The sequence below is a fragment of the Cucurbita pepo genome, chromosome 3 (assembly GCF_057944985.1).
Source record: "Cucurbita pepo subsp. pepo isolate OVF chromosome 3, ASM5794498v1, whole genome shotgun sequence".
Classification (NCBI taxonomy): Eukaryota; Viridiplantae; Streptophyta; class Magnoliopsida; order Cucurbitales; family Cucurbitaceae; genus Cucurbita; species Cucurbita pepo.
Genome location: NC_141800.1, coordinates 11477473 through 11496068, shown reverse-complemented (window position 1 = coordinate 11496068; position 18596 = coordinate 11477473). Strand labels below are relative to the sequence as shown.

Here is an 18596-nt window from a genome sequence, read left to right as displayed (position 1 = left end):
TTATGAGTTAAAGGAAGAAACTTGTGTCCCACAAACAAAGACTAAAGCAAGGGTAGGATTCAAAGCCGGTGCTAAAGATTATAACTTGACTTATTATATTCCTAAATATGAAATCAAAGATACAGAAGTTCCACCCGAGTAAATCAAATATGTAGATGGAGGTGACACGGTTATTTTAGGTCATTTTCGCTAGCGCTCTCCTCTAGAGGTCCACGTGCGATGGATTTAAATTTTCAATTTTCAATTTTCAATTTTTTTTCATTTTTTTTTCTTTCACTCTCTTATTCTTTCATCATCTTACCCAATCGAGCAAGAACATCCTTATTACTTGTCTTGCTAGTTCTTTCTTTTCAAGGTCTTATCGGGTTCCTTCACTTAACCTAACGCTTCATCGGTCTGTTACCATGTAAACAAAATGTAGCTTAGGTATGTAGCCATTCTAATGGGGATTGAAGATGCATTCACATACATGGGGGACCTTTAACTAATTAACACAATCTTTGTGGTGCCTAAGTGAACAACTAACTTATCCAGAAATTTATTAAAAACTGAGTTGTGTTGTTGGTCAATCGGAGTAACAACAATTAAGAAAATGACAAATTGTTGTACACATGGGTTTTTAGAAAACTAGGAGAACTCATGATCTTTTAGAGCTCATTTATTTGGTATATAAATTAAGTGTTATCAATAATTTTATTACCTGTTATCTAAATAAATTTTAGTAAACAAAGTAATTCATTAAATAAATAAATATATATATTTTTTAAAAATATTATTGATTTAATTCATTATAATAAATCTATAAACAAATTGAACTAAATAAATTACGAGGAATGTTATTAGGTTATATTATTAAAATAATTTATAATTTAATTTTTTATATTATAAATAAAATTACTTAGTAGTCAATATTAATAATTATTCTCAAATAAATAATTTTAATAAAACGGTATAATTAGTACAGTAATCAAATTGAAAAATTAATTATACATGCTATATTTTAAAAAATGAAATATAATTTATTTATTTCACTCATTCTAACATAAAATAATTGTAAAACAAAAATAAGCTAACAGTACTACATTAATATATATTTATAAAAAAAATTCACATTAAAATAAAAAAAAGAAGAAGAAGCCGTTCCTGATATCATCCCAATATTGGCATCACATAGTGCATAACCATGAAATTACAGTTCTTTCAAATATAGCTCATAATGGGTTCCTTGATTGAATGAACTGAACATGAAAAGAAAAGGTGTATAATTTCAGAGAAAGCTGAAGCAGATGGGCGTTTTGTGTGAAGATATAAAGAATATACTCACATATATTTATATATGCTTCTTCTTGCAAACAATATAACACACACACCTCAAGCTTTGTTCCAAAAAATGGATCAACAACACAAATTGCAGGTCCAGGCAGAGGTAGAGGTAGAGGTACAACAAATCCTTTGAGAAATGATATAACAGAGATGATATGATGATGGAGACCACTTACGCACCCTTACCACTATTCCATGGCTTTAGGACTCCCACTACTACCACCACAACAATGATTAGAAGGATTATTATGGCAATGCACATCCATTTCCTTGAATTCTTTTGAAGCTTCTTTGCCTTTTGAAGTGCAGTGTTCCCTTGTTGCACATGATCTACTGCGCTTGTAACCTGAAAACCACCACATTTACCTACACTTCACACACCAACAACTCCAAAATCATGCTATTTCAACATCGAACTATAAAGATATATTACATGTGATTCGATATTGTCGAGCATATCCCCCTGTGCATCTACCAAAACAGCCATGTCCAGAAATACCTGCCAAGTTAACCACACTCCGTATACGTTAGTTATGCAGTCTTTCTTTTCTATGAGACACAGATACCCAAGAGAGAGGAAAGTTATATTTACTATTATATGGCTGACAGAACAAAACTTTTCTTGTTAATGTTTGACTTTGCATAGCTCCACTTTTAGGGAATGTAGAGACAGGACAGCATGCGTAAAATTTATTATGTACCTGCTGTAGCTCGAGTAACTTCCTCTCCAGTTCTCTAACTGCGCTGTGACGCTCTTGAATTTCAGCTAGAGTGTCCATTACCTACAAAGTGACGAATATATTGGAAGGAAAAACATCAACATCCATGAATCAAGCCACAAAATGTGTACTGAGATTTTAATGATGCTGATATGTACACTAATAAAGACTCGAACCGTAAGCTTTCAATGCTAAGACTTCGAAGCAAAGAACGTGACAGGGGAGAGGAAGGGGAGGTGATGATAAGGGAGAAGCAACATACCTGTCCTCGCCCTTGTTCTTGAATTGCCTTCTGAAAAATTTGTTCGCTATCCCCAGTTTCGATTAATTTCTCGATGGTCTGCATGTTCATATAATGATTGAAACACGACCATGGTATGTTAAAACATAACCAATGGGATCCATTGGAACTCTAAGAATAGTGGAAGTACTACCTCTTCGTCAGCCCTAGCGCCCGTGACTGAAAATCGTAGAAGCCATTTTAGTGTAAACTATAACTCAAAAATTTTAAAAAAACAAAAAATCTTTTAAGGACCAAAATTTTTACGACAGTGGATCAAACCTGTGAAAACCCGTCTCTCAACAACCTCCCGATACTCTTGATGAACTTTTTCCCGCAAAATCTACAATCAATATTACTATCCATTCAATCCATGATCTTAGGCAATAATGACTCCAATCCAACAAAGAGAACAACAAAAGTTACCTGGAACTCAGTCATCTTGTCTTTCAACTTCTTTTTTAAGGCACTAAACAAAAAATGCAATCAATGAGTGAGACATTCAGTTCATGGGAAATATATTTATCAGGACATTATGAAATTCACAAACTGAGGAAGCTGTAGGAATTATAACAAATTTGAAACAAAAAGGGAGAAAAAATGAACTTTGACTTGAAATTATAGCTAAACTACGTCAAGATCAAGAAGACACCATTTTACTATTCAATACAACTACAATTCCACAGTTGAACTGAGCCTGCACTACCACTGCTCGCCAGGGTGATGAGATAGATTATTGAAGATCCTTCTGAGTCATCTGCAGTTTGCTGATGATATTCCTTTATTTTCTTGGTAGGTCAAGTTAAAATTGACAACCTGTAGTGAACCATTTCACTACAAGACTTGAAATATTAAGATTTTGGGCTGAAGTATTAAGGTCAACCATCCAAGACTTGAAATAGTTCAGTCTTAAACTAGAGGCAAACTTACTAAGGAGGTTGCAGCATTGTGGAATTGTACAAAGGGAGATTGGCCAACGAAGTATCCTCTAGGGAAATCCTAATACGTGGCGTTTGGAAGCCTATGATAGAACAGATTATGAAGGTGCTATAATGCATACAGTATATCCAAACTTGACTGTCTCATTTTGTGAGATCTGTTTCGCTGGCTTCTGATAGGTCCTCAATGCAATTTTTGTACAAAAGAAGGCAATTTGGAGGCATGTGAATAAGAAAAAGGGGCAAGGCTATTCGTGTTAGTAGGGAGGATGAAGACAAGATTAGCATAGGATGGGATGGGGCCTCGCTTCGTAACATTTCTCTTGCTTGTTTCTTGTTTTCTCTTTTCTAATAAAGAGCTTAGTTTGAACATTTTGGGAAACCAATCGCTAGTTATGGATAACTTCAAAGTCAAGCAAATGATACATTACAACAATTGGGGTAATAAGTCAACTTCTGAGATTACAATAGGTGGCATAATGTACCACAATGCAAAAGAATATGTTGAATGGGAAAAAGCCATCAGATGCTAAAGGAGAAGTGAAAATGATGGGAGTAATGACCAAGCACACGAGAAAGGATGAAAGAATGCATGGGTTTTCACTCTGCAACTAGGAATTACCTCTGTTAGATGGCAGTGATACCCCAAGGTGGAATTTCACACGGAAAGATGATTTAAAGTAAATAGGTCGAGGTAAATTTTCTTCAACCACACAAAGAATTCTTTGCATGAGAGGGAAGAAGGATACCAGCACTTCGCTTGGCCAATGACCAGTGAAGTTTTAGGGGAGATCAGTGGTTCCAAAAGACTAGCTTACTGATTCCAACTTTGCTGAAGAAGTACCATTACAAATTGTTGATAGAGTTCAATTATTATTGACAACATACAGGTATGTATTTAATTAAAGAGCAGAGAGTAAAACGGAGATTCGAGAGCTCTCATACTCCTTATTCTCCAAGACTCGGCCAAAGCCAAAAGCTACTTCTCCTCTACTCATACATAAAGTTCATATAAACACACCGATTCACGATTACATCATACTACCTACCTACATGAACCCTAAAACTCTTAACCAACCAGCATACACACTAGACTCGCCACATTAACCCTGTTCCTATCATACACATTAATAACCGGTGGTCATCATTTGGTAGGAAGGCAACACGCAATGGAGTTCAAGACACCGAAGAGAATTGAAGAGGACTTCAAGGAAGACTTGAAAAAATCTTTGAAGTAGAGCTGTAGATCTGTATTTGGTACAATTGTATTTTGTTTTATTCAGTATTTTATCATTAAGCTTATATATATATATATATATATATATATATATTCTTTAATCTATCCTTTTATATTTAGTTTTCTTACTTGAAGCTTCTCTTGTATTTATCAATTATTGGGTCCTTTGAGAAATAAGAAATATAATTTATGGAAAAACGAGCTTATGGCTTAATGTAGGTTGACATATGGCCACGTCCCTTCTACAACAAACCCCAGAAAAGAAATTTTACTCTCCTCCCAAACAATATTGCGCAAAACACAAATGGAGTTCATACAAACCAAGAAGCAAATAAGAAAGGCATCAGGCTCTCCCAGACACTTTTTTCTCACACCTCTATCAAATCAAAATTATTAGTCCGTCCTTCACAATATCCCAATAGTTCTGTGGAAAAAAAAGGGGAAAAAAAGGACTATGGAAACCTATCAATTGCTTTGCTAACCTCCTCTCTAACCAGACCATATTGGAATAGCTTAAAGAAAATTGTTTTGTCCATTTTCTGAACGCACACATTTGATTCGTCTAATACTCTAGCTCAAATACTTTGCTTAGTATTCAGGACTTTTGATACCTCTCAAACACAAACACACTAGCTAGAAAACTAAGGCTAGTTGATACCCATTTGATTTTGTCCCTCGTTTTTTTTTTTTTTGGTTTTTGAAAATCGTTTTAGTGTACTTACAATTTCTTTACCACAGTTTTCATTTTACCGCCAAATTCCAAAAAACTACTCTTTTTAGTTTCCACAGGCTTGGATTTTGTAAATAACTATAAAAAGTACATAACAAAGCATAGAAACTTACCTGCAGCAGTGTTTATAAGCTTAATTTTCAAAAATCAAAAGCCAAAAACCTAATGGTTATAAGTGTTCATATTTAGCAGCTGAACACACCTATTAGTTTCATCTTACTTACAAAAGTTGGCCCATATATGGTGATAGAAAAACAAACACCATAAAATTAATGGTTTGTAAATTTATCTTAATTATGATAAAATTATTCGATGAACGTGGGAACAGTCATAAAAGAAGAATAATCTATAGATGAAACTGAAGAGTTGGAACGTAACGTACAGAGTAGTTGCTGTTCTTGATCTATCTACACCTGATCCTTTACCACATCCAGGCTTCTGCCTATTTGCCAGATTCTGTAACACCCATACCCCAAAAATGAAAAACAATGGAGGAAGGGTGCCTTAGCAATCCTTTCTTTGGGAAACATGGTCATATTTAGAAATTACTATACAGAAATTATGACAATAGGTTACTGTAACGTGGAATATCAAGTTGATGCAGCAAAATGACTCACCTCCTTGTCAAGTTCTTCGACCTTGCTCTTCACAAAACGTGCAACTTTTCCAACTTCATCAACATCCTTTTCCATTCGCTGCTTGATTGCTGGAGTACAAGCCACATTAGTAAATTAAACGAATACCGAATCTTTACAAACTACATATATAATGCATAAACTGACCATGCATCCACTAAAGCAAAAACTAAAATTTAGATTACTTTTTTTTTTTAAATCTGAAAAGTAAAAAAAAAAAAATTATTTAGCTAAAAGCACCAGATAATATTACACTTCGAAAATGAAACTAAATTATATTAACCTCCCAAACTAATAGAATGAAATGCACCCATACAGTTGTGGAGATATAATGAACTTCTCGAGCATTTCATTAGTTGATATGCACGGTCCTTATCTCATCATGCACAATCCACAACCATAATTCGAAAAACAAGTTTTACATAATATTTCTTGAAAGCTTGAGTAGCACTACTTCCATTAGCCTTTCTTCAGCCAAAGAATTGTACATATGCATATAGATGTATTTAAAAACCAGAGTAAGAAAGCAAACAAAAGCACTTTCCTACAAAGTTTTTCATTATAAATTTAAAGAGCCTCTTAAAACTTCCAAATATTAGACATATCTCGTCCATGCATGTTTATAAGCCATCATTACACTGAAAAATGGTACAATTGATGTATTGATCTAGCAATATTGCATTCCATATCATGTTTATATGCCAATGTTCCATATCATTGGGTACATACAGAAACCAAAAACAATGAATTGGAGGAGGTGCTTTTGAATCTCCCCCCACCCACTCTCTCTCTCTAAGAAAAGGGGCAGTCCAGTGGCAAGCTAGCTATTTGAAAGAAACATCAATTTTAAGAAAAAAGTAGCGTACATGAATTATGAGTGGTTATAAAGATTACCTTTCATTGCTGGAGCTTTAGTCACAGCTTTGGACTCCTCGTGTGAATCCTGGAACCAAATTTTGAGACAACAGACCAGAAAAGGATAGTCATTCACAATGCTATGATGAATACTTAGTAACCAATCAATTACATTTGTACATCTGTTCTTACGCTAAGGTCATTTGCAGCTTGGAAATAAACTAACATCGTGCTAGAGAACTTACATATCAAGGCTCTCGTCCAACATTCCATTGAGTAGCATCGTAATATCCCCAAATAACAGCTACAAGATAACGCAAGTACTCGTAGTACTTGGAACCTCCCCTCTCTTGAGTATACCAATTCAAGCCTAAAACATCTAAAGATTCTCTGCCTTCCTCCTCCACCCTCTCTATATATAACCAAATAGCATAACAAACTCCCCAGCTAATTACTAATATACCCTTAATATCCCAATAACAACATTCCTATCAGGATCATCCCATAAGAATCCACAAAGATCTGGCATCTTCCAAAATGATAGGAAGGATATTGTTACTTAGCTTTGCTGAGCTCTATTTGTAACCAAGTGAGGTGACATAGACGAGTGGGAGGGTTGAGACATAGACAGTTAGGGAGGCATAGAACAATTTAATTATATCAAATTGTAGGTTTTAGTACAATATCAATATCAAGCAGTAAGCAAAATTAAATTACAAGTTTAGTCCCTAAACTTTTAGGTTTGTATCATCAGATCCTTGATTTAAGAAAATATATATATATATATAATACTTCACTAAGGTTTCAATTTTGTGTCTAATAGGTTGATGTACTTTAAAAAGTATATAATAAGTTCCAAAGCTTTTGATTTTGTATCTAATAAGTTGTTGAACTTTAAATTTAATATATAATGATCCTTGACCTAATTGACATTTTCAGAACTCACAAATCTTTTGGACACAAATTGAAAGTTCAATGATCTATTAGACACAAAATCCAATTTTATGAATAATACGTTGGTTAGTTTTAAAAAATGATGAATATCTCAGAGGTGTATAAGACATAAAATTGAAAGTTTAGAAACCTATTTTCCATTTGAGGTTTAAGGACCGGTCTAGTTTAAGAACCTATTGGATACTTTTTAAAGTTCGAGAACCTATAAAACGCAAACATTGAAAGTTTATGAACCAAATTTGTAATTTAACCTAACTTAAAGCTTTCAGTTTTTTGCAAACGAAGACAATGATATAACTAATGGCACCTTTCTTGGATTTTATTTTAATTTATTTTGGGAATTTATTTGTCACATTATTGATTTGGAACCAATGTCAACACTCACAAGTTCATCTAGTGGACATTATGAATCAATGAAACAAGTAAAACGAAAAGGAGGAATGAGTTTAAATCATGATGGTCATCTACCTTCTAGGTCTAATCGAGAAGATCCAATGATGTTTTCTGTTTTTTTCTTTTTTTTTTTTTTGGGCTACCATTGATCTTTGTGAGACACCCCTTTCATTGAGACAAGAAAAAAACAATGGCTTGCCTTTAAGCATTCCTTCTTTTGGTCTCTTTGATGCGAAAGGAATGATTGGATCTTCAAGGATAACACTGTCATCTATGGCTTTGGTTTTATTAAATGGTCTTTATTTGGGTAAATGTTCACACCCCTTTAAAAATTATAGTCTTTGTTCTGTAATTTATAATTGTATTTTCTTTCTAAAAAACGGTTCAAGAGTTATCCAGGGAGCTGCATTCAAACTTACAACCATATGATCAAGAGGTAGATTAAAAAACATTTATACCTGGAGCTTTCGCAATAACCTGTCCAGCTTCTCATTCTGTTTTTCAATATCTTGGACCTAGAAGAGACAAAAAAGTATAACGCATCCACTCAAGCTGAGTTATTGAAAACACTCTTATGCTACAACATAAAATTTACTACTAGCTCAACAATAAGAGGCAAAAGAGATTATGCAAATACCTTTTTAAAGAAATCATCCAACCCCAGATCTCCTGCACTTGTAGGAGCATTTGTTCCAAGCTCAATGTCTCCTCCTCTAGAAGGCTGACCCCGAGGGATCTCAAAGGAATCCTTCAATACATTATCAAGTGTCGTTAATGAAAGTTATAACTTTAATCAAGTAACATAAAGTACGTCTGATAGATGATAAAGTAAATGCATCCTAAAATGAACATAAATGCTGAGATACAATATTGAAGTATCAGGGAAGGATATAAGATCATAGCACAATCAAAATTCCACTGTCAAAGCCAAACATCACTAAAGTTGTGATACCGGGAGAGAGAAACCACTTTACAGCCAAATAGGGCGGGGAACCGCCCCCATTCAGTGGTTCCCATGCTAAAGAAGATTCTCGTAACCCTACATTGAACTGATTTCACTCTACAGAAATTTAACCTTTCCTGGCCTTTGAAGCAAAAGTTCTCAAAAGGGACTTCATAAAATAACATCGTCCCAGAGACTTTCCCCCGTTCCTTTGAAAGATTTCTGCACCAAGTCTGAGTAAGAATCTCTTTGTTTGTTATAGACGCCATTGATTCCTAGGATTCTCTATAGATTATGGTTGCACTCACAAAGAAGTCACAGATCTCTGCTATTATAAGACAGTCATGTGGCGCAATTCCAACATTTAGTCGCAAAGTTGTAGCACAAACTTTTCCCTTGTGCATAAGCTTTTACCAACACAACCCATTAGGGTTTAGGGTTTAGGGTTTAGGGTTAAGGATTTAGGGTTTGTTGACAATAGTTGACACCAACACAGCCGACTTAGCTTATCAAGATCACACTTGACACCAACCAAATATCACATCTCTATTGATCATTAAACCATGTGCACCTCAAAAGTTCTACCGATGATGTTTGACTAAACAAATAAGTCGTCTCTTCCTAATCAAAGATGTAAACAAGCAGTAAAAGAGAGAAGTGACCCTCATCCCTCATTATCAGTTATCCCACCTGTTGCAAGTCTAAACTAAATTAGCTCGCTGTTTTTCTTTTCTTTTTTGTTCTCTTTAGAGAATTACATGTCCGAAACGACTGACTAAATTTAAATGGATGGATAATCTAACTTTCTAATCTAAATTCTATTGGTAATCTAAATAAATTCCTAGATAAGATAAATTTAGATACAATTCCTACGTATAGGTAACTAAATCTAAATAATAATCCCCGTGTACCAAGTAACTAAATCTAAATAAATCCAATTAAATAAATTAGGGAGGTCAATTACTTCCCCTTTTTTAATGGGATTACACAAACATCCTTCTACACTCGCTCTCAAGCTGAGTAATAGACATATTTCATTTTCAACTTGGATACTAACTCATGAATTACACAAATATCTAAAGCTAATCCTTCGACACCACCTTATCCTCTACTAAGGATACTCTCCATAAAAATGAAAAAGAAAGGAGTGTGGATTCCTTGTCTAATATATCTATGCACATAAATCATTCCCTTGGATCTTGCGACCCCTCACCGGTCATCATCTCCTAGACGGTTCGCTGTCGTTCGACTACCATTTCTCCAGCCAAGTTTAGGGTGAGAAACGGCATCGGGATGTAATAGCAAACAAAGAACTGGCCTCACACCACTCCCCGTTGCTTATCCGCCTCCACATCCACTCCTCGAAACCATGCTGCAATCACCTCCGTTGAAGATCAACTGCTGCTCCTCTGTCGAGCACATCACTTCCGAAATCTTTCAATCACTTGTCTTCTACCCTTCACGAAGCTCAGAGTCGCATTGCTACCGCCTCCTATGTCAAACACAACGTTGTTGCCGAAACCCTTCATCACTAGTTTTCTGCCATCACAAACCTCAGAGAGTATGGTTTGGGGCTTTTGTGTTGGATTTTTGGTTTGGGGCTTTAGTGTTGGATTTTTTAGGTTAAACAAACAATGAACTAATCATGAGAAGTACGAGCAGCCCTGAAACTTCCTATGGGTTTTCTTCCATGACACACCCTCACGACCGACGAGCCCTTCCGACAAGCTCCTCCGACGAACAGATCACCAGCAGTGCTGATACTTGTGTGAAAAACCCATGCGAACCTTGATTAACAGAGAAGCTCAGCCCTTTTGTCTCCACACAATTAAAACGCATGAATCCACCTTTGATACATTATCAAAGACAGAAAGCAACCCTTACCCATGATAAAATGGCCACTAAACAGCAGTACCCATAATATTTTGGATTGAATTAAAATGACCACCAAAAAGCAGTACCCATAATATTTTGGATTGAATTTGAGAGTCCACAGCCCCATCGAATCCAAATCAGAGCACCTGCGAAATGACTCGAACTGAATCAAACACCAATCAACAAAGATTTTGAATCCTTTTGGACAAAAGTCATTGGGCCCTTGGCACCACATCAAACACTTTAGAAATACAAAACCATGATGGACAAAAAGACCTATGCAATCGAGCTAGACGATAGATACAGGGGAATAAGAATAAACGTTTTCAAGGAGAAACGTTTTCCGGAACATACCATTTCGGTAGAAAAACTCACCGACAAGAAGGATACTATAGCTGAAATTTTTTTGGTTCATGGAAACGGTGGTCTTAAAAGTTTTTATTCCAGTGGGCAAACGGTGGTCTTAATCTCATTATCAGCAAAGGAAGAGCATCTTGGGAACAAAAATGTAAAAAATGATGGCTAGAGGAGGGTGACATAAACTCCAAATTTGTCCATCGTATCATGGCTTCAAAGAAACGAAAGAGTACCATCATGGAAATATCGACACAAGGCAGAAGTTTAGTAAGCGAATATGAAATTGTATCAGAATTTGTCTTTTTACACCTTGTTTTGTACAAAGGCCAATGCCTCGTCGAATTTCTCCATGATCTTGATTGGAGTCCAATTGATCAACTGTAAGCAGCCTCCCTCGAGGTTGCTTTCACCGAATAAGAGGTGGGGAAGGCGATACAGCTCGTGGGCTCCAACAAGACTCCAAGACCGAATGGTTTTACCTCGAATTTTTTTAAAAAATGTTGGGGACATTCTAAGAGTCGATATCATAAGAGTGTTCCAAGATTTCTTTTAGAATGGAGTTATCAGTGGCAACATAAACGAAACATAAATCTGTTTGATCTCAAAGAAATTGTCAGTGCACACTATAGCAGACTTTTGCCCCATAAGTCTTACGACCAGATTATACAAAACCTTAGCAAGGGTGCTATCAAAACGTCTTAAAATGGTTATCCTTTCATGATTACTGGGCAGCAAATAGCTTTTGTAGAGGGGCGACATATCCTCAATGCATCCCTCATGGCAAATGAACATATAGATGAATGGGAAAGAAAGAAACAAAAAGGTGTAGTCATCAAACTTGACTTGGGAAACACCTTTGACAGGATCAATTGGACTTTCCTCGAAAACATTCTTGTAACAAAAGGTTTTCACTCAAAATGGTAAGGGTGGATAAAAGGATGCATTTCATCATCAATGGAAGACCGAGAGGAAATATCTATGTCGTATGGGGTCTTCGACAAGGGGATCCACTGTCTCCTTTTTTTTTCACAATGGGTAATGATTACCTCAATTGCCTACTTACAAAGGCTAAATACGAAAGGCAGATAAAGAGCTTTTACATTGGCAACGAAGGTTTAAGCATCAACCACCTTCAGTTCACACATGATAGAATCCTCTTCTGTGATTTGCCAGATGTCTCTTCCATATAAAACACGATCAAAACAGTAAAAAACCTTCGAAAAATTCACCAAGCAAGATATCAATCACCAGAAAACAGAGATTATAGCATCAATGTGAGACTATTGAAGAATTTGTCTGCATATACAGTTGTAAAAAGGGTGAATGGCTGAATATGTACCTAGGATTATCCTTAAAGGGGAACCACACATCCTTTTCTTACTAGAAAACTATTGTGGAAGAAATAGAAAAAAGGTTGTCAACAAGGTCATCCTGTTATATACTTTCAAAAGTAGAGGACTCACTCTAATACAAGCCACTATGTCCAATCTCCCCACTTATTACATATCTCTATTCGAAATGCCACAAAAGTGGCTTCAAATACATAAACTATCTATAGAAAGATGTCCCACATCTTGTTCGATAGAATATATAAACCTCCCAATGGACAAGAGAGGACTTGATGTATTTTTGATAAAAGAGTAGAATAAAGCTCACCTCACAAAATGGATATGGAGATATCATCACAAAGAAGACACATTGTGGAGAAAACTTATAAAAGCTAAATATACTCCTATATCATGCAAATCGGCCCCTTCTGTCTTCTGCAAAAGGGTCATGGAAGTACATATAAAAACACCAAAACCTCATTACCAACCGAATTCGCCATAAGGTGGGTGATGGAGGAAGCACATCATTCTGAACTGACCCTAGGATTGAAAACACCAGCTAGCACTGCGATATTCACTTTCGTATGGACTCTCTCATAGCAAAAGAGCCACGATCAAAGAAATGTGAAATGATGTCAACAATTTCTAGGACCTGGAGCTTGGTAGGAATCTAAAGGGTAATGAGGCTATAGAATTGAGTTGAATTAATTCTCGATCTTGCCTCAATTGTATTGTCGAATGAAGCAGATTCATTGACATGGCTTCCCAAAATTGACAAGGTCTTTGATCATGGACATAGGGAAAAGTAGAAGCAATAAAACCTCACGCTAAAAGACAATATGGAAAGGAAATCAGCCCAAAAAGGTGAAGTTTTTCCTTCGAGAAATAGTGCATAAAGTCATTAGCACAAGCGAAAATCTTCAAAAAAAAGAATATCCTACATGGCTGTATTTCCAAATTGGTGCCCAGTATGCAAGAAAGACAACGCACCACAAACCAACTTATTTCTGCAATGCACATACACTCAAAATTTATGGATAAAAATTCTCAATATCTTGGAAGGGCATCTCACTTTTCCTAAGGAGGTAAAGGATTTATTGGACATGGCCTTAATGTACCATCCTTTCAAGAATGCAAAAGCTCTACTATGGAGAAACCTCATCATGACTTTCTTTTGGAATCTGTGGAAAGAAAGAAATCAAATAGTACTCCCGCGGAAAAGACATACTTATACAAAGCTCTTCAACAATGTTGTTTACCACTCAATATCTTGGTGTAAATTGTCTAATATTCTGGATTCCTATAGTCATACTTCCCTCTTTGTAAATTGGGAAGGTTTTTTGTAAACATTATGGGTAATACATCCCTTTTGTAAATTTCAAAAATCAATGAAATTGTCTCTTATAAAATATATATATATATATATATATATATATATATATATATATATATATATATATATATATGTGTGTGTGTGTGTGTATATATATATATATATATTCCCAAATCAAAATGGAAAGTTAGTTGGACGTAGGTAAATGGCCACCCAAGATTTTCACTTCCACCCAAAGACTTTCTTCCAGAAAAGGTAAGAAAAATTATCCAAAAATTCCAAGAACACGTGATTGCACCCTTTTTCAAATTCGCTCTAGAAGACAATGCCTTCCATTTACGAGACTTAATAGTATCTATTGCTCCAATAGCAAAGAGGACCACAAAAAAAAATCCCAATCACGCAGCCACTTCGGTTGGGAGAAATCATATGGGACAGCAACCTGTGTAGTCTCTCAGAGTAAAGGATGCCCAAACACTCTCTCCCCACCCATTCCAATTTACTCTCAACTAAATCCTTAGCAATGATCTTGGGCGGTCCATTCAGAATCTACAGGGCAACAAAGTGGCTCATGCTATTTGAACTAGTAAAGGAATCTCCTTTTTATTTTTTTTATTTTTTGGTAAGAAATCAAGCTTTTATTGAGAAAAATGAAAGAACACACAAGGGTATACAAAAAACAAACCTGCAAAAGAAGTTCCCAACACCTGCAAGACAAGGTTCTCATTCAAAAGTATAAATCCAAATTAATAATTACAAAAAAAATCTAATTAACGGATACCTAAAGAGAGGAATTAAATCTCACCATCTCCCACACCTCTTCCAAAGATCTTTCAACCCCTCTAAAGGTCCTACTATTCCTCTCGTGTCACACACCCCACAAAAGAACAAAAGAACAAGTCTGCCACACCACTCTTCCCTTATCCCAAAAGGGAGAGTTCCTTGGGACCCCTCAATCTAGAGCAATAGTCCTTGTTTGGAAACTTTAGGAATGGACTCCCCTTTCCAATTTTACTCTCCTCCTTTCACTTCTCTCAAGGGGAAATTTGGGTTTGGTATCTGTAAAGGATGTATCTTTTTCGACAAAGTCATTCATAAGAGACCTCGCTTTGCATGGAAGCATAGGTTTATTATACCTCAACATTTGAAAAGGAAAATACCCAATAACAGTAAAGTATTTTATTTGGGAGCTCAGTCACTCATGTATCAACATTCATGAATCATGATAACCTTAAGAGAAGATTTACATGTTTGTACTTTTACATATCCCTCCGCTGCTATCCCTTTTGGAAAGAAGATTCAGAGGCACAAAGACACATCTTTGTCACTTGCTCCTTTGCTTCTCCTACTGGGGCATTATACGTTATGTTCTTGGCAGGTCCCTTGTGTTTAGAAGTAATTGAAATTTTTTAAGGAAAAGGACAGAGCTACAAAAATAAATAAACATCCAAATTGTCCATGAATTTCATTGATAAAGATGGGAAGGAACTATAGAATCTTTTTATCTCACAAAATCATGAGTTTTTATTCATTGTTCATCAAAATTCATGTTTTTTTTCTTAGACCAATGAGGAGCTGTGAAAATAAGCAAGAGTTTGAACCATCAAAAGAAAACTAAAATAACTTACCATAGTAGGCATGAAGGAGCTAAATGAGAGAAAATAAATAAGGTGGTATGCACTATTTATCTGCTCATTGGAATTCCTAATGACCTATGCGTTCTGTAATCATTTCTAGTAGAACAAAACGACATTAATCCAATTTGAGGAAGAAATTAACTCTTTCCATTTTTTTAAGGTCCTATGGCTCAATATGGCTCAATTTATATGGGGTGTTCTTTTGGTCATTATGGTTTGGAAGGAACTCCAGAACCTTCAAAGATAAAAAGCACTGTTTTGATGGGTTTTCTTAATCTCTTTCTTATTTGGCTCTTACTCGGTGTAAATTGTTCGTCTTTTTTAAAAAAAATTTGTAAGAACAAATTATCTTCTCTTGTAGCCCATTGGAGAACTTTTGTAATTTTCTTTGGTATGAGGTTTAGCTTCCCCGCAATTTTGTATCTTTCGCTTCGTCAATGAAAAAATTCTTATTCAAAAAGAAAAAATCTAGTCAAGACTAACTACAAAATGTTTTAAATCTAAGTTCTCCTTCACCAGCGTGATCAAGCAATTTTCCCATCTGGTTATAAGAATCATCAGCTCCTCTATTTCATCATAGTGAAGAATTTTTCAAAAATTGAGGCCTCAAACTGAAGTAGCTGCATTTCAACACTACCTTGCAGAACAATGTTTCCACATAATAATTTTACAACCTAGGAAGCCTTCCATAAGCCTGGTACTTCCTCCCCATTAATCTTCACATAATCTGAAATGAGAACGGCTTTCCGTGACTACCAAAGTTAATGAACCTACCTACCACTACTCAAACACCAACTCAAAGGAGCAATGTTTAATGTATCCTGAACCTGTTTCTTCCCTCCTGCTTGGATGGGAACAAAAGGCGGAGATAATGACAATTAGAATCAAGAAGCCAGTATTAGCACTCTAGACTTTCAGTTTTATCTTCTTCATCGACCCTATAAAGTGTTTCTGTCACTGTCTTATTATTCACAAGCTAACCAACAGATCAAGAGTTGGAAATGCAGTAATAATTAATCAAACGGGTTCATTATAGAAAGTTTTCATGGTGATGCAAGGTATATACAATCTACCTATGCGACCATGCTATTCTAAGCTCTTACCCACTAACTGAAAAAATGGTATCTTATGGAAGAATCAATAGTTCCCTTTACTCAATTCTAAACTAAAATCAACGGACACTTGTTGATAAATTTTGGAGAATCAAAATACAGACCCTGATGACCACAGAGAGTGGCTAATCCAGTAGAACCAACGGCACCAACATTTGACACACTGAATAATGGATAATCTCACACCTAAAAGATACGTCATTTTCTGCAAGCTTTCGTTCAGTTCAAAAGCTTGCAATTATATGTAATGACCAAGCCATCTTATCTCATCATATCAGAATCATCCAAATAAATCAATGTCGAATGTCGCAATATGAAAATATTTTTACGGAAGGAGAAGTAAGGAGTCTATAAACACATAGTAACAAGTCAAAAGGCACTTCCAGCGACAAAGAAATTGGAGATTAAGAAGAGGACTAAAGAGCTACGATGCCATCGTCTCTCTTCCATAACCAGTAGCTAAACAGAAGATAACAGTGTAGTCGGTAGACAGAGATAGATTTATGTTAGTATCTAGAATCGACAAATTGAATCCACCCATAAACCCTACAAGCTCTAAACTTAACTCGGCTACCACAAGTGAAATTCAACCAAAATGCGTCTATTCCTCAATCGTGCCAAGAACAGCAAAGTGGATCGAGCAAATCGGAAAAGCAAAACAAAGCTCGGGTCAAATTCAAGACGAAACCCACAAATCAAATCTTCCAAAATCATCAAGAAAAACGGAAACGATCTTCAAAACATCAAAATACAATGCAAAGAAAAAGAAATTGAAAACATTAGAGAGGGAAAATTTACCGAAAGAAGATCGTTCATTATGGAAGGAAGCTCGGAAACCAGAGAGAAAAAAGTGCGAGAATGAAATCTTCGAGAGGGAAAGAAATGGCGAAAGGAACCGAGCTTTCAATGTTCCTGAAGCAGAGAATTCGTCGTCGAGGTTCAAAATTTAGAACAGCAACAGATTGAGAAAAAGAAAGAGAGCGACAGATCACAGACAGAGTGGAAACGAAGGTCCATTCCCTTTATATATTTCTTCTTTTCTTTTTGTCACAAATGAAATTATAAAATATATTACTTAATTAAATAAACCATGCTTTGCGTATTAATTAAACCTTGCGTTATAGGTAACTGAATTGACCAAACTACCCCTCAAAATTAACTTAAATTTCGATTTGTATTTCCTTAATTTGTTCCTAAACTTTTGGAAGCTTTTTAAATTCATTCCTCCAAAGTTAACATTTTTAATTTAGTCTTTGCAATCAATCAATACGAGATAAATAATAATAAAATGATTCATCTAATCCTAGCTGTCTATCTCGAGAGTTTTATACGAATGGTTTAAATTGTAAAGTAAGATTCAATCTCAAAGGGAATCTACCGTAATATTCTTGTAATGATTTGTTTTTCAGTGCATCGAATTATGGATCATTACGATAGCACAAGTAGTAAAAATACCGTAAATACATTAAATCAAGGCAAATACAAAGATCACTTCCGAATTAAATGATTTTGAAAAGACAAGTGCAAAATAACAAACGACTCAAGTCGATAGTCCCCTCTACAGTCGCAAAATCGAGCACACTCTCACCATGAGCACTGATTTGCTAGTCACTTGAAAAATAGAGCGTAACAAGAGTAAATTTAAAAAATACTCAGTAAGCAACCTACTTGTAGGCTCTCGTCGAATTCATAATATATTGAAACTTAGGTTATGTGCTCATAACTACTCCTATAATTAGCAAACACTGTGACCTAATGTTTGTACTAACCTTTTTAGGTTCCTACATACCTAAAACTTATACATACCTCCTATAAGGAGTACTCTAGCCATCTCGAGGTCCATATCTCAAGGGTTTTCATGTACTCATATCTCTATATTTTACGTATACCTAGGTCCCTCATCAACTTGCCTAAATTGCGTCTTGAGTCATTGTGGCCCTGGAAAGG

At 35.6% G+C, this 18596-nt stretch overlaps 1 protein-coding gene across 1 annotated transcript; it reads right to left on the bottom strand.

Moving 5' to 3' along the window:
• Positions 1 to 1308: 1308 nt before the first annotated feature.
• LOC111790919 (syntaxin-132) lies at positions 1309 to 17661 on the bottom strand. The gene is made up of 13 exons (XM_023672049.2): positions 17448 to 17661; positions 8702 to 8812; positions 8523 to 8579; positions 6757 to 6805; positions 5845 to 5933; positions 5610 to 5683; positions 2749 to 2791; positions 2605 to 2665; positions 2477 to 2502; positions 2305 to 2382; positions 2025 to 2105; positions 1757 to 1822; positions 1309 to 1669 (listed from the first exon to the last, which is right to left on the bottom strand). The coding sequence occupies exons 1-13, from the start codon at positions 17463 to 17465 to the stop codon at positions 1496 to 1498; spliced, it is 927 nt and encodes a 308-aa protein (XP_023527817.1). The 5' UTR covers positions 17466 to 17661; the 3' UTR covers positions 1309 to 1495.
• Between the last annotated feature and the right edge of the window lie 935 nt (positions 17662 to 18596).

What these genes read in the sequence shown, in the direction of transcription:
- LOC111790919 (XM_023672049.2), bottom strand. An exon ending in TGAGAGACGGGTTTTCACAG is followed by an intron (nt 2,503 to 2,604) that starts GTTTGATCCACT and finishes TACGATTTTCAG; the next exon opens with TCACGGGCGCTAGGGCTGAC. An exon ending in AAGAACAAGGGCGAGGACAG is followed by an intron (nt 2,106 to 2,304) that starts GTATGTTGCTTC and finishes GTCACTTTGTAG; the next exon opens with GTAATGGACACTCTAGCTGA.